The sequence below is a fragment of the Narcine bancroftii genome, chromosome 3 (assembly GCF_036971445.1).
Source record: "Narcine bancroftii isolate sNarBan1 chromosome 3, sNarBan1.hap1, whole genome shotgun sequence".
NCBI classification, from domain to species: Eukaryota; Metazoa; Chordata; class Chondrichthyes; order Torpediniformes; family Narcinidae; genus Narcine; species Narcine bancroftii.
In genome coordinates, this window is record NC_091471.1 from 29,173,960 (window position 1) to 29,199,909 (window position 25,950).

The following is a 25,950-nucleotide window of genomic DNA, read 5'->3' on the forward strand; positions in this document are numbered from 1 at the left end:
TGAAAAACAGGGTCTGTTAAACATTGCATTGAAATATATGAATCTCCTAGCATTAAATGACATGTGCTGGGTTGAAACAATTCAATTAATTCAAGCGCAAATCGATTTTTATAAAATTCTGGTTGGACTCCACTCAAAAGATAGAATTGAGTAAAGTGATACAGTACTGCAATTTGTTGCATGATGCTTGCATCTAATATTAACATGCTTTCTCGGGGAATTGTGGTGAAGGTGGATAATGTGATCACTCTCCTTGACGAATTAAGGCACTGTTATTCGTTAACCTTCAAGAAAAGTGTTCAAGAAAAGTGATGGTTTTTTTTAAAAACCCATTCTTTTGGTACATTTATAGGACAAGGAAGATCTTACACAAGAACACATCAGCAAAAAGTATATTAACAACCCTGCTTTCAAATCAATTCAGTTTCATTAGGCATTTTAGAAGTATGGACCCGCTTCTGCACATCAAACTGCCAGGTATTTAAATGCAGATAGTAAAATGAATATTACTAAAGCAGTCATTGATCTTCTCACGTAAATATCATCATGAATGAAGATTCTGGAAGGTATTCTCATATTGCCCTCCACACCATAAAGCAGCATGGAGCCCATGTAAATTTAAATGGGGCACAGTATATAAATAATGCAAGAGGCTGCAAGTGTTTTCCAAGCTGCAGTCTAATCTACGAGTTTGCTCGAGATTAGTTTACTGCTGTGTATCCATGACTACAGTTTTGAATCAAGGCTTACATCACTTACTGAATCACTGATGATACACAATGTAGAGAAACTTAATTTTTCATCTAATGGATGACAAACTTGACGGAATAAATATAGTGTTAACATGGAATTGCTGTCATTGCAGCTGGCATTTAAACTCCTGAATAACTAACAATTAATTGAATTCATTGGTATTGCATGAGGATCCCATCTTTGGTAAGATTTAGCCCTAAAAATCCAATGAGGATTTGTCAGTGTGGTTTGTCACCACTGGATGGTGCTGCTACACACAGTTGTGCAGGACACATTGTTCCTCCTCTTTGAGCACTGGGCATGGATTACCGCTATTGGCTGGATTCAATCTGATGTAGCGAGTGCGGTGCTTAATACCCATCCCTGTGCATTTCCCCATGCACAGACCCCAAGAAGACCACGAGGAAACTTCACAATCCAGTGGAGTCTCTGTAATGAACATATAAATCAGTTGCAATTATTTGGTGCAAAAATTATATATTATCACAAGGAGAATATGTGACCTTTGGATGCATTGAAGTGAAAGGCAACCATTTTTTTTAGGTTGATGACTGGTAACAATTGCTAAAATGACAAAGATTAATTTTCAATACTCGTCAACAATAGGTACACATTGTTTTATTTTCCTACAGAAGTTATTCAAAAGAAATCAACCAGTAGGATCCCAAAAGCAGGGAATCAAGTGATACACAGGATGAGAGGTGACTTAGAGGTCGACAAGATTCTGAGGGGCTTTGATAGGATGGACAGCCAGCAGCTTTTTCCGGAGGCAACAATAGCAAATATTAGAGAACATCAGTTTAAGGCAAGTGTAGGAAGATGTCAGAGGTATTTATTTCTCCCCCCAGCCTCCCTCCCCCCACCTGGAATGCACTGCCAGGTGGTGTGGTAGTGGGGGCTAGTACAATAGGAACAATTTAAAAGACTCTTAGATAGGTTTATGGATGTAGAAAAAAATAGAGGGTTATGAGTGTGAGAGAGAGAGAAAAATTAGTTTGTTGTGGAGCAGCACAACTGCAAGGTTAGCGTAACAGTTAACACGATCCTATCACAGCACCAGTGACCTGGGTTCTGATCCAGTGGTGTCAGTAAGGAGTTTGTACGTTCTCTCTGTGTCTGCATGGGTTTCTTCCAGGTGCTCCGGATTCTTCCCACCACCCAAAACATACAAGGTTTGAAGTTAATTGGGAGAATTTGAGCAGCAAGGGCTTAAATGGCTGGAATCAGCTTTTACTGTGCTGTAAATAAAATTCAAAATTGAATTTAATTTAAATTTAATTTAACATTATGATCAAAGGCCCTGTACTGCAATGTTCTATATTGAAGCTTATATAATGTTGGCTCTGTACCCGTAAAGAAAGGTAGAACATGATTAATTTCCCTGTGAATTTGGGGCCAAGGCTCTAGCAAATCTGCCTCTTGTACAAATGTCCATTTGTCTATTTGTGGTAGGTGCAGATGAGAAAAACATTGTAGAATAAAACACTGTTCATTTAGATTAACAATTACCTGTAGCATCTTAGTGAGTAAATGAGGTAAAGATCGAATTTATTGGAGACACAAGAGACTGCTGACGCTGGAACCTGAAGCTAAACACAATCTGCCAGAGGAAACCAGCAGGTCCAGCAGTGAACAGATGTTTCGGCTCGAAATGTCGATTACTTTTTTCCCCCCATTCATACTACTCAACCCACTGAGTTCCTCTAGCAGACTGTGATTAGAACCAAACTTGTACGCTTAAAACAATGAAGCCAAGGATCTTCACAAATTAATAAAGGAATATGGATTTTCAGTTTAATATCTCATTAACAGGACAACACGTCTAACAAAGCAGCACAATTAGGACAGCCGAGGTAATGGCATCAATTCACTCTTTGACAAAAACATTATTAGTCCTGTTTCTGTGTCCTTTGTCCCAATACATCCTGCCTACCTTTTGCTCACTAATCCCACTTACCTTGCATCAGGATCATAACCTTCCATGCTTTGCTAGTAAGTGTCATTTAAATGCCTTTTTAAATGCAGTGATTTTGTCTGATTTTACGTCTATGATAAATCAGTACATCTGTAAGCAAAGTAAATTACCCCTCAGAACTCCCTCTTATGTCACTGCCCTCTTATTTTCAATGCCTTTGCCATGGATTGGAAACAAGAGGAGAGATGTTGGGGGTGAGATGTTTGGTACCTTCTATCCAGGGAAAACAAACCACCTAATCTCTTCCCATAACTAAATTTCAGCAATCAGAGTCCTGGTGAGTTTCCTCTGCATCTTCTCCAGTGCAGTCACATTCTTCTTTCAAATTGGCAACCAGAACTTTGCCCACTACTCCACATGTGACCTTATTGGTGTGAGGTAACTTGCAACATAGTGCCCAAACACTTATATTCTTTCCCCTCAAACTATGAAGGCAAACATGCCCCATGCTTTATTCACCACCCTGTTCACTTGTGTGCCACTTTCAGGATACTATGGACCTGGATTCCCAAGTCTCTGTTCATCAATATTCCTTAGTGCCCAACCATTTACTTTACATATCCTACTCTAATGTAGTGGTTCTCAACTTTTTTCATTCCACTCACTTACCACTTCAAGTAATCTCTATGCCATAAGTGCTGTGATTAGTAAAGGATTGTTGAAGGTCGTAGGTGAGTGGGAAGAGAAGGTTGAGAACCACTGCTCTAACGATTTACCCAAATGCATCACGTCACATTTGCTGGGATCAAATTTAATGTGTCAACACTCCACCCAACTTTCCATCTGATCTATACCCTGCTGTAGCCTTACACTATCTTTCCTAGCTATTCACACCCAAGTCACTAATATATACCACAAAGAGCAAAGGTCCCAACACCAATCCCTATGGTACACCACTAGTCACATTCTAGTCTGACTTTCTTGCATCCAGTCAGGATACCTCCATTTAGTTAACAGATTTTTTTCAGCAAATTCATTTTTGGGAGCCAAAATGAATAGCCTATTGCCAATTTGGTTTCAGATGGTTTCTTTCCTGTTGTTATCAAACTCTTAAATGGACCTCTCATTGATAAGTGGAATAAGGAATTCTCCCCATGTCTGTGTGGGTTTCCCCCAGGCGCTCCTATTTTCTCCCACCCTTCAAAATGTAATGGGGGGGTAGGTTAATTGGGTGTAAATTGGGCGGCACAGGCTCATGGGTTGAAATGGTATGTTACCGTGCTGTACATCTTAATTTAAAATTTAAATTTAAAAACAGATGCCATTGCATGGTTTGAACAGTATTTTTCTCTTGACCTAATACTTTTTTTAAGAAAAAAGAAACACTGTGCCTGCATCTCCCTGCATTTTTTGCTTTATTATTCCACTGCCTGCTCTACTCAAGTACAAATTCACTTGACTGGATAGCAAGCAAAACAGAGTTTTTCCACTGTATCTCAGTACATGTGGAAATAAACAATTCAATTCAAGATGGTTGTGAGCCATTGGGGCCTTTCTCTGTATGACTGAGACAATTGATATTGAGTTGAGAGTATGCTTCTAGTTTACCATCTTGATTTCAAGTCAAAGGAATAGTATTAGACTAGGGACTAGCATAATCTCTTGAATGATATCATCAAGAATGTAATTTATAAGCAGAACTTGAAGGGAATTGATCAATAGAAAAGGAGCAGAGAGGGCAGGGACCAAACTACAGAAAGCACTGATATCTTCTCGATCACCACTCCCGAAAAAACCCAAAAGAATTGTATCCTATTGTGTTCTAATAACTTCAGCATGCGTTAATGAACAGATTAACATATTTAAATATCTAAAAGGAAATGATCTTGGAGACACATTGCAGAGACATGAGCCCCATTCAGTCCTGCCCCTCCATGCTCTCGACACTAATCCCATTTGCCTATATTCCTCCCCGCTTTTCAATCCAAATACCTTTTAAATAATAATTGTTTATGATTCCACCACTTCCTCTGGCAGTTCATTCAGATACTCACCACCCTCTGAGGAAACATTTACCTGTCAGGTCCCCTGTAAATTTCTCTAGTCTCACCTTAATCCTGCACCCTCTCATTCTCAATTCCCCTACACTGGGGAAAAGATACCAATTATCTATCCTATCCATGCAGTGATTGGCTTTTACATCATCATCCGGTGCAGGTATGTGGAAACTAGCACATAGAAGTAAAACAATGCTGGAGAAATTCAGTAGGTCAGACACCATACTTGAAATAGCAAAGATAAAGATATATAACCAATTTTTCAGGCTTGGGCCCTTCATCAAGATATGATGGTCCTTTGATGAAGGGGCTCAAGCCCAAAACATCGGTTATGTATCTTTGCTGTATAAAGGACACTGTTTGACCTGCTGAGTTTCTCCAGCATTATGTTTTTTATTTCAACCATGATGTCTGCAGCCTTTCACATTTTACTACTGATATTAGTTCCTCGATGTGTGCACGTTGACATATAGTTGATCAAAAATATTTGAAATGGGTCCTGGGGCCAAGCCTATAAATATGCAGATAGCAAATCTGTAAACTTGGATTATGCGCCCTGTACGAAGACTTAAAGAGTCCATGAATGAGGAAATCTAAATTGGCAGCCTTGATGAGTAAAATGGTCTTCCCAAGTTATCTTGCTTATTCAAATCTGGAAATACATCAGACTAAAATGAGTTCTAAAATGGTTATTGATTAGTGTAGTGATGTATTAATTGAAGTAAACTGGAAAACTATGACTGGATGTAACTGGAAACTGAAACCACAATTAGAAGTGCAAAGGTTAAATAAATCCTAGAATAACCCAGTGCTAAGGGAAGCCATTTGGCCCACTTCTGGTGTCTGCCTTTTGGTATCATTTATTTGTTATATTATACCTGGTACAGCAAGAAGGGTTCTTCTGCAAGCAGTTATCTCCAATGTCAGTATAAGCATTATAAAGTAGGAGAACAAGAGCACCATTAGAAATGGAGAAAAAAAATCAATTAGTACAAACCTGTTGTGGAGTTCATTCAGGAGCCTGATGGCTGCAGTGTAGAAATATCACCTGAATAAGAGCTCAAGCCTGAATCATTAACTTTTCATAGTTTGTACATGAGCTGCTGAATTTATCCAGTACTTCTGTACACAGTTCTAAAGACAGGCATCTGCAGATTTGTTATTTACCTCAAACTTTCTTTCAGCCTCTTGGTGTGAAATTTCACATTTTTGAGCCTTGGCCAGAAGGAGAAAAGAATGTGTCACGGGTGCATGGGGGCTTTAGTATGTAGGCCACTTTTCTGAGGCAGAGAAGCATTTGAATCGTTCCCATTCGAGTTACATAATCTTGTTACAGATTGAATATTATGGACGATGACAATAATTGAAGATGGATGCCTGGGCCATCCTCATGGTACACAGATAGGAAAAAGTTACAGGCATGTACTTTCCACTTAAATTTTCATTATGTAACATACCTGAGACAGAGTCATCTATTTCATTTCCCATGGGAAAAAGGTTTGACTGAACAGTAGAAATCCCAATTAATTGGCTATCCTTGAGCCTAGTTAGTGAAACTCTTGCAATTGCAGGCAGTTGCTTCAGTCTCGGATAGAAGAAAGAGTTTGCAGGGTGACTTGGAGAACTTGAAGTTATCTAAATAATGGAAGCACATTTAACAGGCAAGAGTAAAGTTATTGGCAAGAATGAAAGTTGTACCTTAATCACTAAAATGTTGGCATTAATAAATAATAAGTAGGTCATGTGCAACCAGCTACTGAAATTGTGAAGATTTAATAGATGATATTCTTCTAACACATTCATTTGCAAAAGTCTCAAGAAACACTAAATGTAAAGTAATTATAACATAATAACCCCTCCTCATTCTTCCCCTTTTTTTATTTTTAATATAGCACTGTAACAGGCCATTTTTCCCCATGAGCCTGTGCTACTCAATTACACCCAAATGACTTTTAACTCCCCCACCCCCCCCACCCCTGTATGTTTTGAATGGTGGGAAGAAATAGTTGTAGGATAGATAGCATCTAGAGAAAGAGAAACAATTCATGTTTCACATCAGAGGCCCTTCGTTCTGAGTTTCTCTATTTGCTGCTCTGTTGAGTGGTTCCAGTATTTTCAAATGTACCTGATCTACAAAGCAGTGTGGACCCACAAGCATCCACTACCTCCGTTCCATATCTGACAGGGAGCAGTGCCATTCACATCTACCATCCTTCAGAGCCTCTAAGTTAACTTTCCTCAGGATACATTTGACAGCCATATTCATGATCACAGATGAATCACAGTCAAGGTCAAGGCTGTCATCAATACATGTGGCACTCTGTAGCCAACCAGGATATTTCAGTGAGCATAACAGCTAGTGACTTTCCAAGAGGCAAGGGAGATTTGTCCAATATTATATCTGCCAAACTATTAGGGCATTGATAGGAATAAGTGCAAATTAACCCTTTTGAACAGAAGAGTAGATACCATGCTGTAAAATTCTCACTGATTGTACTTTGAATAGACACTTTCCATTGTACAGCTACCTCGGTGATCGTCTCTTGGGGAATTGTAGCAAAATTTGGAGATGAGAAAGTGAAGCCACTATCTGTACCAGCATCATAGGGGTACAGATCTACAGAGACTTGCTCCTTCCAAGTATCTCCTTCACATAGATCAAAACTGTCAGTTCCAACAAACCAGTCCGGACTTGGCACAATGCGAGCAAGAAACGACATCTGGAAGTAAGCACAAGAAATGTGGTTAATCTTTTCTTGTTGTAATACGAAGTGCCAAACAGAAAAAAAAGCAAACAGCTGATCACATAGATTGTAGGTACAAGTATTTTGGGGAAAATTTTCTGATGCCATTGAGATGTATCAAAGTACATCTTCTGCCTGCCAACTATTTTTTATCTTCTTTCATTGTTTTGGTTTGCCCATTGTCAATTTCAAAAACAAACGAAGATGGTGCTGGTGTGAGAGGGGCACAGGTTCATAAGGAATTAGCAACAAGCAAGGAGTGGACTAGCTGTGCTTTAGTGAGGAGGAGCTGCAAAGTCCACCACTGTACTGGAGTGAACTTACTGTGATGACAAGATACTGAGTCTTTGAGCTGTATTGAAGTGGGCTTACTGTATATTGGAGTTGGGGACATGCCACATATTGGAGTTGGGGACAGGATTAGCAAACACTAGAGGATCTATTAACAAATTTAAGGGAGGGAAGTTTAGAGGAGACATCAGGGGTAAGTTTCTTTTAAATACACACAGAGAGTTGTGGGTGCCTGGAATGCCTTGCCAGGGATGGTGGTGGAGACTGAAACATTGGGGGCATTTTAGAGACTCTGAAACAGGCACATGGATGAAAGAAAAATAGAGGGTTATAAGGTAAGGAGGGTTTAGTTTTTTTTAGGAAGGAATATATAGGTCGGCAGAGCATCGAGGGCTGAAGGGCCTGTACTGTGCTGTATTGTTCAATGTTCAACATTGGAGTTGGGGGCATGCTGCTTATTGGAGTTGGGGACATGCTAAGTTCATCATTGCGCTGAAGTGGATTCATGCCACACATTGTTGGCTCATGGAAAGCAACTGAAAAAGAGGAAAGAGGAGCACATTTCTTTTAGGGTGGGGGTCGAGGTTGATAGTTCTCTGATGACAGAGCTCAAGCACCTGAATACTTAGCCAGCTGTGGAAGGATTAAACTCCCAAATGTTCTAAACCAATCTGTGGAGGACTGCTGACACCCTGAAGAGCCATGGTACCAAGGGTCAATGCTGTCAAACAGGAAGAGCCCATGAATGTATCTGAAAATTAGGAGAATTTTAAAACCATGGATTGTTCAATCAGAAATCACTGCTACTCAAGGACTGATGGACAAACAAGCCATGTTAGAAATTAGAGCAATGTCAGCAATTTTAGGGGGCACTGAATTGACAATATTGAATTGAGAATAAAACACAAGGGGTTGACCAGAATGTCTGAAGCTTTCAAACTGAGAATACAACTTCCAGCAACCGATAAACAGAGGAAAAGCTCAGGTACTGCAAATCTCATAGAGGTTGATTTTGAGATTGGCATGGATGTATGATCCAAAAGTTCATCCAAAGGTCAAATATCACATCAAGGTCATTAATCCTTGAGTTCAGAACTGGTCAGTTGAGGTGGAATGGGATGATTTGGGGCCTTTGGGAAAAAGTTTAGGAATTATACAAGTTAAATTAAAAGAAAAAGTTTATTACATGGTTAAGTGAAGACTCACTAGAGAATGCCTAGCATGCACCTCAAATTCAGTTGAGGTCTGTTCCACACCACTGGGGACAGCTAATGCAGAGAAAACTCCATAGACACTTTGGATTTTCTCCCCTGATGCTTCAACCTCTCGCATTAACGTCCAAGCCTCACTTTTCTCCACAAACTCCCGCATTCCATTGCTGGCATATTCACCCATCCGCCACATGTGGTAATCACTACTGTGGGTGACCACTGTAAAAACAAGCACAAACATTATTCATTCAAATACATTTCTTTTATAATTCATGCAAGTAAAACATGACACCAAAAAAGGTGAACATCCAAATTCCATGTGCAGATAAAGAAATTTCATGAAGGAAGTCCCCTTTACTACACTTCTATCATTATAGGAGGCCATTTGACCCATCAAGCCTGTACTGGCTCCAAGCGAAACCAATCCAGTTATTCAATTTTCCACATGCTTTCCCCAAAGTCCTGCAACTCATTTCACATCAAGAACTTATCTGGTTCCCTTTTGAACACTAGACTTGAACCCACCTGCACTATTCTCCCAGCAGTGCATTTCAGAATCCTAACCACTGACTGCCCTAAACTGCTTTCCTCATTATTTTTTATTCCTTTGCTAATCACTTCAGACTGTACCCTCTGCTTCTTGACCTTCCTGACAAAGAAAACAGTTGTAGGTATGTGGGTTGGCCAAAATACTTGCCTTGCTCTCCTAAATAGCGCCATTGGTTCTTTTGCATTTGTTTCAGAGCAGATGGGAGCTCAACTTAACATCCACAAGATGGTATTTCCAACCATTCAGTATTGCATTCAATCCTCAGCCCAGATTTTTGCTCCAGTTTGTAAGCCTGAATTGCCTTTGTGCTTTTGCTGACCCTGGAATAGAATACTTTCTATCACAGAACAATATCGTCTGCATGGAGATTATTTAGCTCATGGATAAGGGGTCAGTCATCTAGGACCAAGATGATGACAAATGTCTTAATGCAGGGAACTGCATATTTATTCCAGAGACAGAATGCTTAGACATTGAGCACATCCAAGATTGAGTTCAATTAATTTTGAACAGTAGCATGATGAAGAATATGGTGGTTTGTTGAGCAATTGGACTTGATGAACATGATTAGTCAAATCTGATTGACCAACAGAACAGGGTCAATGAGTCATGCAGTTGCATTTTCTTATGCGACTTGCAATGTCAAAATGAACCATGACTGTTTTATACCAACACTTTTTCTCCCTTCATTGGTCTAAGCAACTAATTAATTCAAAACTGAGATTGCACCTATCAAAAATGAAGTTCTTAATCAAGTTTTGATGAAGCATCGATCATCTTTCTGCCTCTACATATGCTGCAGGTGTTGAGCTCCATATGTGCATGTGTGCATTATTATATTATTAAAAGCTCACATTTAATTTACTGTGACTGTCATTGTTAAGGATGAGTGCAAGCTGTAACCATTTATAGCTTGATGAGACAGAGTGGCACCATTAAGTACTGACTATAAACAAAAGTGATGCTCTGGAAGAAGAACCAATGACAATGGTTGTATATTCAAGGAAAAACAGATGGTGAGAGAGAGTTATGTGATTATGAGCCATGTGATTGGGACACTTAAAGAAACAGATTTCATTATTGATCCAATCTGATAAAAAACAGAAGTGGAATGACTGTGTGAAATGGACAATTCTGCCGATTCTCCTTATCAGGGGAATTATTGAACCACCGTGACCATTGTAGTGGTCATTTTTATTGACCCATATCTGGGTAAAGGAAATAGGAGAATTCCTGCATTCTACTGGGGCTGGATACTGTCACTCATGTTGGACAGTGTTTTGGAGTTTGGGAATGAGATTGCCACTGGTGAAAGAAATTTGATTTGAGGTCTGGGGGGGGGGGGTGATATGGAGTCAAAACCTCTACACAGAATAATGTTGAAATCAGAATTTATTGATAGATCTGTTACAATAGGGATCGATCAAGTTTACTAGTGGAAGGGGTTTCATTCTTATTAGGAAATGACTTTGTAGGAGGTAAAGTTGTCCCTGTAATGCAGTTGACAGCTAAGCCAGTCATTGGTTAGATAAAGTCAGGTTCTGATATATATCCAGCCTGAGCAGCAAGTTGAGCTATGGCTAAAAAGTTTGCCAGTGCATAAGGAACTGTGCAGACTGAATTAAAAGGGACTAGAATCTGTGATAGTACAAAATAGCACTCAGATTGCAATGACCTCCCAAAGACTTTACATCCTTCTTTATTGGACCAGAGTTCTGGTGTTAAACCCAAGTGCAAGGATTTGTTGTTATCCAAAAAAGTTTATTGCAGGGCAGAATAGAGATCTTGATTTTACTGAAGTGAGAGATAAGACTCTCTTTGATGAGGAAATTATAAAATGCGCAGTTGTTCACCAATTTGTAGTTCCTAAAGCTTATAGGGATGAAATTTTAACTTTATCCCATAGCACTTCCTTAGGTGGAAAACTATGTATAAGACTATGAAACAATGCTATTGGCCTAGTTTAAGAAAAGGTGTTATATTTTGCGAGACATGTCATATTTGTCAAGTTGTGCATAAACATAATCAGAGTCCTCCAGTGACTCCTAGATTTTGACAAAACCTTTTCTAAAGACATTGTGGACTGTGTTGATCCACTGCCCAAGACAAAAGCTGAAGATCAGTATTTGTTAACTGTCATGAGTACAGCCTCCAGGTTTCAAGAAGCTGTACCACTTAAAGATAGTAAAACTAAAGCTGTTTCAAGAGCGTCTGTGAGATTTTTCACTTTAATTGGTTTGCATAAATAGATTCAATCCAACCAGGAAAGTAATTTCATGTCAGGTCTGTTTCAGCAAATAGTTTATAAATTGGGAGGTAAACAAATCACATTATCTGCATATCATCCAGAATCAAGTGGTTCCATTCAACTCTCAACACCATGATGAGGACCTATTGTTTTGAGAATGAGAACGACTCGGATGAGGGTGTCCATTTGATTTTGTTTCCACTAAAAGAGTCTGTACAAGAATCATTAGGCTTTAGCCCTTTTGAGCTGGAGTTTGGACATCAAGTTAAAGGTCCCTCGGTGTTATTGAAGGAAGAATGGGTTAATGAGGAGGCACTATTGAATTTGTTAGATTATGTTCCAAAGATTAATCAATTCTGTGATTCAAGGTTAAGAGCATAACGTTCTTTACATTGATGATTGATGACACCTGGTAACCACATTGATGACACCTGGTAACCACACTTCTCTAATTTAGACAAATTGTTTGACAAACTTTCCAAAGCAAACCTGACTGTTAATTTAGGTAAAAGTGATTTTGGCCATGGTACTGTGACTTAACTTGGTTATATTGTTGGTCAGGGCAAGTTGGCACCTGTTTAGGCAAAATTTCAGACTATTTCTGAGTTTCCCATTCCCATGGGTAAGAAAACAGATAGGAGGTTTTTTTTGGGAATGATAGGGTATTACAGAAAGTTCTGTAAACAAAGCACCCCTTCTTTGACTAACGTTCTGAAACGGGTGAAAAGTTTGTTTGGACAGTACTTTGTCAGGAAGCATTTGGCAAACAAATCCATTTTATGTCACCAGCCTGTGCTTATGTAATCTGACTTGAAAGCCATTTTTTTAAAAAAATCAGTAGATTCCAGTGATGAAGCTGCGGGAGCAGTGTTATTACCAAAGAATAGATGTGATGATATTGACCATCCAGTGGCTTACTTCTCCAAGAAATTCAATGAACATCAGAAGAATTATTCTCCCATGAATTATTGTCCCTTGTACTGGCTTTGCAGCATTTCAAAGTTTACATCTGCACAGCTGAGGGACCACTTGTGTATACTGACTATAATTCCTTAGTGTTTTTGAGTAAAATGAAAAACAAAAATAAACTGGAGTCTAATGATAACTTATTTTAAAGGCAAAGATAGCGTAATTGCCGATTGCCTTTCAAGATGTTAAGTTTGTAATGTTGCTGAAATGTTATATTTGTCAGTATTATCTCATGTAACAATAATAAATGTATTATTTCAAACATTGTAGGATGCAGTTACCTTTTTGCTCCTACAGATCAAAATTTTCTTTGTTGGGGAGGTATTGCAAATTCATATTTAATTTAGTGTGACTGTCATTGTTAAGGATTAGAGCAAGCTGCAACCATTCAGAGCTTGTGGGGAGATGGAGTGGCACCATTAAGTATTGATTATAAATAAAGTGAAACTCTAGAAGGAAAACCAAGCCCAATAGTTATTTATTCAAGGAAAAACAGATGGTGAGAGACAATTTTGTGATTATGAGTAATGTGATTTGGGACACTTAGACAGATTTTATTATTGATCAGATCTGATAACCACAGAAGTGGAATAATTGTGTGAAATGGATCATTCTGCTGATTCTCTTTATCAGGGGAATTATTGAACTACCATGACCATTGTAATGGTCATTTTGATTTACCCATATCTGGATAAAGGAAATAGGAGAATTCCTACATTGGATCATGACCATTATGATGGTCATTTTGACTGACCCATTCCTGGATTTTATTTAGTAGCATCAAGGAAGTCACACATTTTGTTTCCCCTATGCAAGCAACTCAACAAGGATTTGAGAGTTTTCAGCAGTTTGGTTAATTCTGAGCATCATTTGAAAAGTCTGAGTTTCAACATAGGATTTCTATGACTGAATTTTGAGCCTAAGCTGAAATGGATGGGGCCACACACACACACACACACACACACACACACACACACACACACACACACACCACACACACAGTAGATTTAAGTAAGATGTTATATAATTAGTAATTATGAAAAATATATTGTATTAAAAAGGACACCGTCTTGGTGAATTTCTACTCCTGCTGCTCTTTGATGTAACAATATTCTCATTATGCATATCTACATAATCTATACAAGTATTCATATACATATTAAATACACAATAAAAAGTTGGAAATATTCCATCTTTTCCATTTCCAATGTGTTTCAGATGATCCAGTATATCAAATGATTTTTACAATGACAGCACTAGAAAAATGTTGCATCTCATTCCTTAACTTTTATTTTTATTTTTAAATTGCACTATTTATGCTGAATCTCAAAGCTTTTCTTTAAAATAATTTAGACATACAGCAGGGGTGGCTAAAACGATAAAGCTCAGATGCTTGAGAGCCGCAGGACATGAACAAAATTCACACATACGTTTTTATTGTTACATACACATTTTGTTACAAAAATTTTCTATAAATTTTAAGAAATGGATATTAAATGCAATAATATTTATTCATGCATGAAGTTTTAAAACTGTTAATTTGTATTAGTTTCATTAATCACAAAGACACAAATATGTAAAAAAACCCAAAAAATTAGAGATATTTTAATCAGATTTCCACCTTACAAAATTAGTTGGGCAGGGTGGAAATTTCTAGAATATTCGAATTTTCCTCGAGCCGCATATTTTATAATTTTTTTAAATTTTTCACACTATGAACGATATTAACCAAAATACACACAAATATTTCCCTCTTGAATATACACGGTGTCATTTTCTCCCCTTTTCACCCCTCCTTTCCCTCCCTCCTTCCCACCCCCTCCTAACCCATTAAACGTTCAACATATACAATACAATAAACCCATTAAACAATGAAAATAAACAAGAAAATTGTGTCATCTACTTTTACACGCTGGGTCAGTTCATTTCGTCTTTTTCTCATTCTATCATTTTAGGGGGTGGAGGTCCACGGTAGGCCATCTGTAATGTTCCATGTACGGCTCCCAAATTTGTTCAAATAATGTGACTTTATTTTTAAAATTATATGTTATTTTTTCCAATGGAAACATTTATTCATTTCCATGTACCATTGCTGTACTCTCAGGCTCTCTTTTGATTTCTAAGTTGACATTATACATTTTGTTGCTACAGCTAAGGCTATCATAATAAATCATTTTTGCGCTTCATCCAGTTTGAGGCCTAATTCTTTACTTATATTACTTAGAAGAAAGATCTCTGGATTTTTTGGTATGTTGCTTTTTGTGATTTTATTTAGTACCTGATTTAGATCTTACCAAAATTTTTCACTTTCTCACATGCCCAAATTGCATGTACTGTTGTTCCCATTTCCTTCTTACAGCAAAAACATCTATCTGATAATTTTGGATCCCATTTATTTAACTTTTGGGGTGTGATATATAGCCTGTGTAACCAATTATATTGTATCATGCTTAACCTCATGTTTATTATATTTCTCATAGATCCAGAGCATAGCTTTTCCCATTTTTCATTTTTTATCTTTATTTTTAAATCTTGTTCCCACTTTTGTTGGGTTTATAGCTTATTTCATCATTTTCTTTCTCTTGCAAGTTGATGTACATGTTTGTTATAAATCTTTTAATTATCATTGTGTCTCTAATCACATATTCAAAGCTGCTTCCTTCTGGTAACCTCAATCTGCTTCCCAATTTGTCCCTTAACTAGGTTTTCAGTTGGTGGTATGCAAACATTGTACCGTGAGTTATTCCATATTTCATTTGTTCAAATGATAATAAATTATTTCCCAAAAAACAATTTTCTATTCTTTTAATCCCTTTTCTCTCCCATTCCCTGAAGGAAAGGTTATCTATTGTGAAAGGGATTAGTTGATTTTGCATCAATAATAATTTTGGTAGTTGATCATTTGTTCTTTTCCTTTCTATGTGAATCTTCTTCCAAATGTTGAGCAGATGGTGCAATACTGGTGAACTTCTATATTGCACCAGTTTTTCATCCCATTTATAAAGTATATGTTCTGGTACCTTCTCTATTTTATCTAGCTCTATCCTGCTCCAATCTGGTTTTTCCCTTGTTTGATAAAAATCTGATAGATATCTTAATTATGCTGCTCTATAATAAATCTTAAAGTTTGGTAGCTGCAAACCACCTTGTTTGTACCATTCTGTTAATTTATCTAGCACTATCCTCGGTTTCCCCCCTTTCCATGAGAATTCACTTATTATTTTCTTTAGCTCATTGAAGAATTTCTCTGTTAAGGGAATTGGTAATGATTGAAATAGGTATTGTATCCTTGGGAAGATATTCATTTTAATGCAATTTACCCTTCCTATCACTGTTAGTGGTAAATCTTTCCAATGTTCTAAGTCATCTTGTAATTTCTTCATTAATGGTGATAATTTAATTTGTATAGTGGGATTAGATTATTATCTAGTCTAATACCTAGGTATCAGATTGCTTGTGTTTGCCATTTAACGGTGATTCTTTTTTAATCTTTGTGCAATCCGCATTATTCATTGGCATCACTTCACTTTTATTTGTGTTGATCTTGTACCCCGATATTTCTCCATATTCCTTCAATTTCTTATGTAATTATTTTCTTTTATTGATAATTCTGGTTCTGTTAAGTATACTATGATGTCATCTGTAAATGGACTGATTTTATATTCCTTCTCTTTTATTTTTATCCCTTTTATTTTATTTTCTGTTCTTATCAGTTCTGCCAATGGTTCTATAGCAAAGGCGAACAGTGAGGGAGATAGTGGATATCCCTGTCTAGTTGACCTGCTTAATTTAAATTGGTTCGATATATATCCATTTACTGTCACCTTCACCATTGGACCCTTATATAATGCTTTAATCCAATTAATATATTTATCTGGTAGGTTGAACCTCTAATCATTTGAATATATCATTCCATTATACCCTGTAAAAGGTTTTCTCTGCGTCTAAAGCAACCGCCACTGTTGGCGTCTTATTTCCTTGAACTGCATGAATTCAATTAATAAATTTACAGACATTGTCTGTTGTTCATCTTTTCTTAATAAATCCAGTTTTATTATTTTTGGTACACAGTCGGCCAATCTGTTTGCTAATAGTTTTGCTATTATCTTATAATCTGAGTTAAGTAGAGATATTACGATGCTGGTGTTAGTTGATCTTTCCCTGTCTTTGGTATTACTGTAATTATTGCTGTTTTACATGAATCTGACATGTTTTGTGTTTCTTCAATCTGGTTCATTACTTCCAGGAGAGGAGGAATTAGTAACTCTTTAAATGTTTTATAGTATTCTATTGGGAGTCCGTCCTTCCCAGGCGTTTTATTGTTTGGTAGCTTTTTTAATGTATCTTGAATTTCCTCTATTTCAAATGGTTTTATCAATTTGTGTTGCTCCTCTTGGAATTTGGTCGTTCAATTTTAGCTAGAAACTCATCTATTTTGTCTTCTTTCCCTTCGTTCTCAGTTTGGTATAATTGCTCGTAGAATTCCTTAAAGTTTTCATTGATCTCTGTTGGGTTATATATAATTTGTTTGTCCTTTTTCCTTGATGTCAATACCATTCTTTTAGCTTGTTCTGTTTTAAACTGCCAAGCCAGTATTTTGTGCATTTTTTTTTCCTAGCTCGTAATACTTCTGCTTTATTTTCATTATGTTCTTCTCCATCTTATTAGTTTGTAATGTTTCGTATTTTATTTTTTTTGTCTGCCAATTCTCTTCTTTTTGTTGTATCTTCCCTTGATGCCAGTTCTTTTTCCTGTACTTACTATTTCCCTTTCCAGCTATTCTATTACCCGATTGGAGTCCTTTTTCATCTTAGTTACATAACTTTTTATCTGCCCTCTGATGAAGATATGATGCATTCCATAATATTAATTTGTCTTTCACGGATTCCGTATTTATTTCAAAGTACATTTTAATTTGGCGCTCAATAAATTCTCTAAAATCCTGTCTTTTAAGTAGCATGGAGTTTAATCTCCATCTATATGTTCTTGGTGGGATGTCCTCCAGTTCTATTGCTAATAACAGGGGTGAGTCATCAATTAACAATCTAGCTTTATTTTTAGTTGACAGCAGGAACAGGTCGATCCTTGAGTATGTTTTATGTCTACTCGAATAATATGAGTATTCCTTCTCCTTTTGGTGTTGCCTCCTCCATATATCCAAAAGTTGCATTTCCTGCATTGATTTAATTTGGCTACTTTGTTCTTTCTGCTAGTCTTTTGTCCAGTTTTATCCATCTTTAAATCCAAATTAAGGTTAAAGTCCCCTATCAAAATATTCCCCTGTGTATCTACAATCTTCAAAAAATATCTTGCATAATCTTTTGATCCTCTTCATTGGGTGCATATATATTGACCAAATTCCAGAGTTCTGGATATATCTGACATTTTAACATTACGTATCTCCCTGCTGGATCTATTATTTCCTCCTCTACTTTGATTGGTACATTTTTATTGATTAATATAGCTACACCTCTGCCTTTTGAGTTATAGGATGCTGCCGTTACGTGCCCTACCCAGACTCTCTTTAATAACTTGTGTTCCACTTCAGTTAGATGCGTTTACTGCATGAATGCTATATCTATTTTTTTCTTTTTTCAGTAAATTTAATAGCCTCTTCCTTTTGATTTGGTTATGTATTCCATTAATATTTATAGTCATATAGTTCAACATGGCCATTTCATACTTTGTTTACATCTCATTTCTGCTTCCTCACCACTACCTTTCCCCTTTTCCCCATTTCCATTTCTCAGTTTTCTTTTTTTGAACACACTTTTGAACAAACATTTCTAAAACATAAAATATTTCAACTATTCCCACATCTAAAATTCCCTTAACCCCAAGTGCCCCCCACCCCTCTCTCAGTTGCCCCTTGTCCCTTGCCAGGCAACCACAACTCCCCTCTCCATTTGGACTGCGAACCCGTTCGCAAATGTTAACTGATTTCGCAGTGACTGTTATTCTCTCCCACCCAACCCCCTCCAGAAAAGACTTTTATCTTCACATTACAACAAAGCTCCCCTCTTTCCTTCTCCTTTTCTTTTTACTTTCTTAACCCCTCCTCTTTTTTCCCCTTCTCCCTTATTTCCCTTTTCTTCCCTCCTTTAGTTCTTACTAATACATTATTTTTACTTCTTTTGTTTGTTGTCATTCTTTGTTCTTGCTACATCTCTTCATCTCTCTTTCTGTCTTACAGGCATTCTGCAAATTCTTATGCTTTCTCCGGACCTGAGAACAGTTTGTTTTGCTGCCCCAGGATAACTATTTTAAGCACCACTGGATATCTTAACATAAATTTATAGCCTTTCTTCCATAGGATCGATTTTGCTGCGTTAAACTCTTTCCTCTTCTTTAGGAGCTCAAAACGCATGTTTGGTAGAAAATTTTTTTTTGACCTTTGTATTCCAGTGGTTTTTTGTCTTCTCTCATTTTATTCATTGCCTTCTCCAATATATTTTCTCTTGTCGTGTATCTCAGAAATTTTACTAAAACAGATCTTGGTTTTTGTTGTGACTGTGGTTTTAAGGCTAATATTCTGTGTGCCCTTTCTATTTCCATTCCTTCCTGCATTTCTGGAATTCCCAGGACTTTTGGGATCCATTCTTTTATAAATTCTTTCATATACTTGCCTTCTTCATCTTCCTTTAGGTCCATTATCTTTATATTGTTTCGCTTACTATAATTTTCCATTATATGCATCTTCTGAGCTAACAACTCCTATGTTTAACTTTTTTGACACTTTCTTCCAATTTTCTTTTTAAGTCATTCACTTCCATTTCTACCGCCATTACACGTTCTTCCACCTTTTTTAATCTTTTCCCTACATCTGTTATGACCAGCTCTATTCTACTCTTTTTCTTCTGTACTTATCATTTTTTCTTTTCATTTCACTAAATTCTAGTGTCAGCCATTCTTTTAATGTTTTCATCTGTTCTTGAAAATTTTTTAAATCTATGTACTGTCCATTCATTTTACCTCCTGTTCCTCTGTGCAGAGCTTGGTGTTCTCCTTCTTCTTCTGTGTCTGCTCTTGGGTTTGTGTCTTCTATTTCTCTTCCTTGTATCTGTGTCTCTTCTGACTTTCTTGTTGAGCTGCTTGTCTCAGTTTGTTGGGTATTTATTTTTCCATGCTGTCTTGATGTTGGTCCTCTTCTTCTGAGCTGGCTATCTGTTGTGTCTCTTGCTTCCTTTTTTTCTTTCTCACCCCTCCCGTTCCCATTGCTTTCTTTATCTTCCAGCTGGGAGCCCTGCTGTCGGGCCTCTCTCAACAGTTCGTGTTGTGGAGTTTCACTACGCAGCTGGTCCCCCCTCCCGTTGGTGTTCTCCTTGTCATGTGCATCGTGCATGCACAGTTGCGCACCCACGTTTGGCTCCGTGAGCCATTTTTGGAGTCCCGCGGTCAGTAGGTTGTGACCCTGATGGGTCTCCACTAACCTCGGGGAGTGGGCTCCTCTTTCCATGGCGGGTCCCTGCTTTTTCGTGCAGACAAGGCCTTAATCTTTCTCTTCCAGTGCCTTTCTTTCTTCTTTTCTTCCCGTTGTTTTTGGCTTTTTCTTTCTTAGGTGCCATTTTCTCCACACCTTTATTTTTTATTTGTTGTGATTTGTGTGTCTGGGGCTTTGCTTTTTCTTCACTTTTTTCCTTCTTTTCTGGAGAGGGCTGATATTCTCCTACCAGCCACTACTCCATCACGTGACTCCTCCACGCTGTTTGGCCACCCCTAATAATATAGCATGACAAGAGGCCGTTTCAGCCCATGAGTCCATGTCACCCAATTATCCTACACCTCCAGTACATTTCAAAATGGTAGGAGGAAAGCAGAGCCCCCAGGGAAAACCCACAGAGAGATTTTGAAAACATACCACCTCCTTACAGACACCCTGGGATTCAAACCTCAGTCCCAATCGCTGGCACTGTAAAGGTGTTGCGTTAACTGCTACACCAACCGTGTCACCCTAACTTTTAAAAAAACTACAAACTTTTGTCAGATCATGTTTTTGAGATAAATTAATCCAGTTAAATGCACTGAGATGCAACAGCAATGAAAGAACAATTTTAAAAATTCAATTCACACACAAAGTAAAAAATGTCAAATTTCTAGATCAAAATAAGACCTCAGGCAGAAATTAGAGGAAATGAGCCTGCATTCACCACTTTGGCTGGCAGCTTGTTCAATATTTCCTCTACTCTGTGCAAAGAACTCCCCCCCCCCCCCCCAAAGTTTTAACCCCTGTCCTCTGGTTTTTAAATCTCATATAACCTAAACCTACTTGCATTTTACTGTGTATATCCCTCAAATTGGGTAAACCTCAATCAAATCTCCCATCATTCTTCTACACTTGAGGGAATAAAGTCCTAACCTGGTTATCCTTTCCCTGTAGTTCAGTTCCTGAAATACTGGCAACATCCTAGTAAATCTCCTCTGCCGGCTTTCGATTTTATTGATATCTTTCCCGTAATTAGGGGTCCAAGACTACACACAATACTCCAAATTTGGCCTCACAAAATGTGTAACTTTTTTCTCACAAATTTACCATTTGCAGATATTTCTATCTCGGACAGTATTTGAGTTACAACACTTCTCGCCTTCACAGAGCACCTGTAACTATATTTGTGGCACTCTACTAAATGACATAGAATTAGACAGACCTAGGAGCTGGAAGTATATTCTGCTATAAAGTATGACTTAATTACCCAGCACATTATTCATTCTGCTGATAACATCAAGCCTGATAACCAACTCAGGTTCAAGACGTTCAATAATAATGACACAAGGCCCCACAAAATGCAGTGCCAAAATTGTGGATCTCCAGACCAAGTGGCAGAAGCAATGTATCACCATCAGTTCTAATCAATCTCACCACCAGCAGAAAGGCAGCTGAAGTCATGGCTCGATCAGCCATGGTCTCATTGAGTAGCGGAGAAGGTTTAACAGATCAGATGGTGGCTTCTTCTTATGATCTTGTGAATCAATGTCCAGCTTTAGTGCTGAAGACCCATGTTCCAAAAATAAGTCCCTGTATTTCCTGGGAGTGTAGTGAAAGTAGGTGGAAGCGTTCTAGGAGCCGTAGGTGATGCCGGTTGAGGACCCGTGATTCGGAGCCGAACAGGAGTGTGGGTATGACAACAGCTCTGTATACGCTAATCTTTGTGAGGTTTTTCAGTTGGTTGTTTTTCCAGACTCTTTTGTGTAGTCTATTTGCCTTGGCCAGTCTGTTGTCTATCTTGTTGTCGATCCTTGCATCCGATTAAATGGTGCAGATGAGATAGGTAAACTGGTTGACCGTTTTGAGTTTTGTGTGCCCGATGGAGATGTGGGGGGGCTGGTAGTCATGGTGGGGAGCTGGCTGACGGAGAACCTCAACATGAAGTACTCGAGATGGCAGAGGCCGACAGCATCGAATCCACGCTGCTGAAGATCAAACCGCGCTGGGTAGGTCATGGGTAGGACTATCACCTTCCCAAGATCGTGTTATATGGCGAGCTCTCCACTGGCCACCGAGACAGAGGTGCACTAAAGAAGAGGTACAAGGACTGCCTAAGGAAAGTTCTTGGTGCCTGCCACATTGACCACCGCCAGTGGGCTGATATCGCCTCAAACCGTGCATCTTGGCGCCTCACAGTTCGGCGGGCAGCAATCTCCTTGGAAGAAGACCGCAGGGCCCATCTCACTGACAAAAGACAAAGGAGGAAAAACCCAACACTCAACCCCAACCCACCAATTTTCCCTTGCAACCGCGCCTGCCTGTCCCGCATCGGACTTGTCAGCCACCATCAAGCCTGCAGCTGACGTGGACATTACCCCTCCATAAATCTTCGTCCGCGAAGCCAAGCCAAAGAAGAAAAGTGAAAGTAGGTCATAAAGTTAAAGCAAAGTTAAAAACCTCCTTGAATGGAACCCATTCCAATTACTTGCTCCTTCCACCTTGACTGTGGAATGTGCCATCCACACTATACAATACAGCCTTTTAAACAGTGACCTTCAAACCTATGCCTTTTAAACAGTGACCTTCAAAGCCCACAAATAGAACATTACAGCACAGTACAGACCCTTTGGCCCACAATGTTGTGCCAACCTATATACACCTATTCAACAATCTAAATCTTCCCTACCTCACACCCATCAAACTCTATTTTTCCTTGCATCCATGTGCCTGTCCAAGTGTTTTTTCAATGTTCCTATTGTACATCCTCCACCACCACCCAAGTAATACATTCCAGGCATCCACCACTCTGTATATAAAAAACACCCCCGATATCTCTCAAACTTTCTTCCTCTCATCTAATACAGAGGTCCTTTGGTATTTGCTACTGTTGCCTTGGGAAAAAGATGCTGGCTGTACATCTTATCTATGCCCCTCATAATATCATAGACCTCTATAAAGTTACCTCTCATCCTTTTTTGTTCCAAAGAGAAATGCCCTAGCTCCATTAACCTTGCCTTTAAGACACATTCCTCAATCCAGGCAACATCCTGGTAAATCTCTGCACCCTCTCTAAAGCTTCCATATCCCTCCTGTAATGAGGCAATCAGAACTGAACACAATATTCCAAATGTGATCTAACCAAAGTTTTATAGAGCTGAAACATTACCTCTCGATTCGAACACAATCCCCCTACTAATGATGGCCACAACCCTATCAATGTTCAGTCAACCTGAGAGATCTATGGATTTCTATGGATTTAGACCCCAAGGTCCCCCCGTTCTTCCAAACTGTTAAGAATCCTGTCATTAACTGTGTACTCTCCTTCAAATTTGACCTTACAAAATACATCACTTCACACATCTGGATGGAACTCTATCTGTCGCTTCTCCACCAAACTCTGGATCCTATATCATGTTGCAACCTACAGCAAGGGATTGCTTAAGGTGGTATGTGAGTGGGAAGGTTGAAAGTCATTACTTTAGACCCAAATGTTACTGAAATATTTTGCTTGAGAAAAATTGTCATTGGCCCATTTCCTTTGGAGTTATGAACCCATGCACATAACGAATCAATTAGGCACGGTAAAACAGTGGTTTTCAATTTTTTTTTCCCCACCCACATACCACCTTAACCAATCCCTTACTAATCACAGAGCACCGATGGTATAGGGATTATTTAAAGTGGTATGTGAGTGGAAAGAAAAAGATTGAGAAACACTATTCTACACTATCCACAACACGTCCACCCTTTGTGTCATCTGCAAACTTACTGAACCATCCTTCTAATTCTTATCCCAGGTCATTTATAAAAGTCACAAAGAGCAGGGTACCAGAACAGATCCCTGCAGAACTCCACTTGTCACTCCACTCAAGGCAGAATGCAATCCACTTACTTCCTGCAATTCTGAATTCACAACGCCTCATGACTTTCTGAATGAGTCTATCATGGGGACCTGGTCAAATGCCTTACTAAAATCCATATACACATCTTCCACTCCACCTTCATCAATTTATTTTGTTATTTTCTCAAATGCCACTGCCTTGAAGGTTTCGATAAGCTAACGGGTATGACAACTAAAGGTCCAATCCCACCCAGATCATATTCTCTTCAATCAAGCAGAAGATACTTCTAAAGTAAAAACACAATGCTGGAGAAACTCAGCAGTGCTGTTTATATAGCAAAGGTAAAAATACATAATCGACATTTCAGGCTTGAGCCTTTGCTGGAGGTTACAACATGACATAGGATGCAGAGTTTGTTGGAGAAGCGACAGATAGAGTTACGTCAAGGAATGGAAAAAATGTCAGCGGGGGACCGAAGAAAAGGCAGGAGGTGATAGGTGGAGAAGAGAGGGAGGGGACAGAAGCAATCAAGCATGGTCAAGTGAAGAGGGAAGGGGGTGAAAGGATGGGGGAGAGGCAGGTTAACAAGAAGCATAAATACAGAAACAAACAGCTTGAAACCATAGGCCTCCAAGTTTTTTTTTTCCCTTGCTGTTATCAGGCTCTTAAATTGGACTGCTAGCAAGTAAAATTATGACACCCTTGAACTGTCATGGACCCTGCACTTTGTTTTTCTCACACTCGACCCTGTACTCTTTGAATTCTAACAGTACTTGCGGCACATTTGTCTATTATTGCACTACGTGCTGGTTGAGTTATCTTGTCTGGGGCAGCATGCAAAACCATTTTACTATAACCTCAGCACACGCGGCCATGAACAATTCAAGAAATAATTGCTTCCTCCAACGCCACTTTATCCGGTCTTGAAATATTTGGCTCAATGCTCATCATTGGGTCGGAACTCCCGGACCCGACTGCCTTCACAAACACCACATTGTGACAAGGGGTGAAAGCCATCGCCTTCAGAAGGGACTCGAGTTGGGGAAGAGGACAGCAACGCCCCTACATTAAAAATCCGGAGGGAACTGTTGAAGGCAAACAAGCCGCCAGGGAGCAGGGGCGATCCAAAATGTCAACAGTCCACTGTAACAAAATCTCTATTGTAACCCATTCCAAAGCAGAGGAAGGAAATCTTATTGTCACTTTAAAACTCATTCTTGGACGCGGTCGAGACCATCGCAAAGACCTCATTTTTACAGCAGCCAGACTCGACCTTGATTTATCACAGCCAAAGCTGTGGCGCGAAGCGATGCTTTGGCGGGACGCACACTCACCCAGGAGCGGGGACCACTGCGCGGGAGGGCGGTAGAGCGGGTACTGCTTGGGGAAGGCAGTGCGGCTCCACTTGCCCGTGAAGATCAGGCTGTACTTGGCGCGGCCCTTCGCCGTGCACAGAGGCGAACCCTCCACGGGGAGACACCGCACACAGCCCAGGAGCGCCACGAAGAGCGTGCCCCAAACTTTCCAAACTTGACCCATCCTCATTGTTTCTGAGGGAGACGTTGAGGGACTGCGGGGACAAAAAAGAGCACCATTAATGCATTTTTATTGTACATGTTTACAACTACCGACAATCAATTACATTTCACGTCTTAAATCACGTTCGTACGTGAATGCTGCATTCCCACTGGAATTAAATCACAGACGCGAGGAAGTAGAAGGTTAACCTTGTTTTCGCAAGGGATGGAAGAGCAGAAATGCCGGGGAACAGTTTTGCAGCTTCTGCTTCTCTGCACAGCCTCCGGGTACTGGTGAACTTTTGCTGCCAGCGTCTGCAGGTCTTGAACAAGGAGAGCCACTGGACCTCTGCAGAAATCGCCTGGTCTTTAGGCTTCATCCGAACCCTCGTTCGTCAAACCATGATCGTCACCCTTCGCCCTCGCATTT

General features: G+C 39.1%; 1 protein-coding gene across 1 annotated transcript; it reads right to left on the reverse strand.

Annotated features, from left to right (window-relative positions):
- Window positions 1–408: 408 nt before the first annotated feature.
- Window positions 409–25,950, reverse strand: spon2b (spondin 2b, extracellular matrix protein). The gene is made up of 6 exons (XM_069922745.1): window positions 25,731–25,950; window positions 25,338–25,573; window positions 8,967–9,190; window positions 7,254–7,445; window positions 6,183–6,360; window positions 409–1,182 (listed from the first exon to the last, which is right to left on the reverse strand). Exons 1-6 carry the CDS (start codon window positions 25,898–25,900, stop codon window positions 1,004–1,006), a joined length of 1,179 nt encoding a protein of 392 aa, XP_069778846.1. The 5' UTR covers window positions 25,901–25,950; the 3' UTR covers window positions 409–1,003.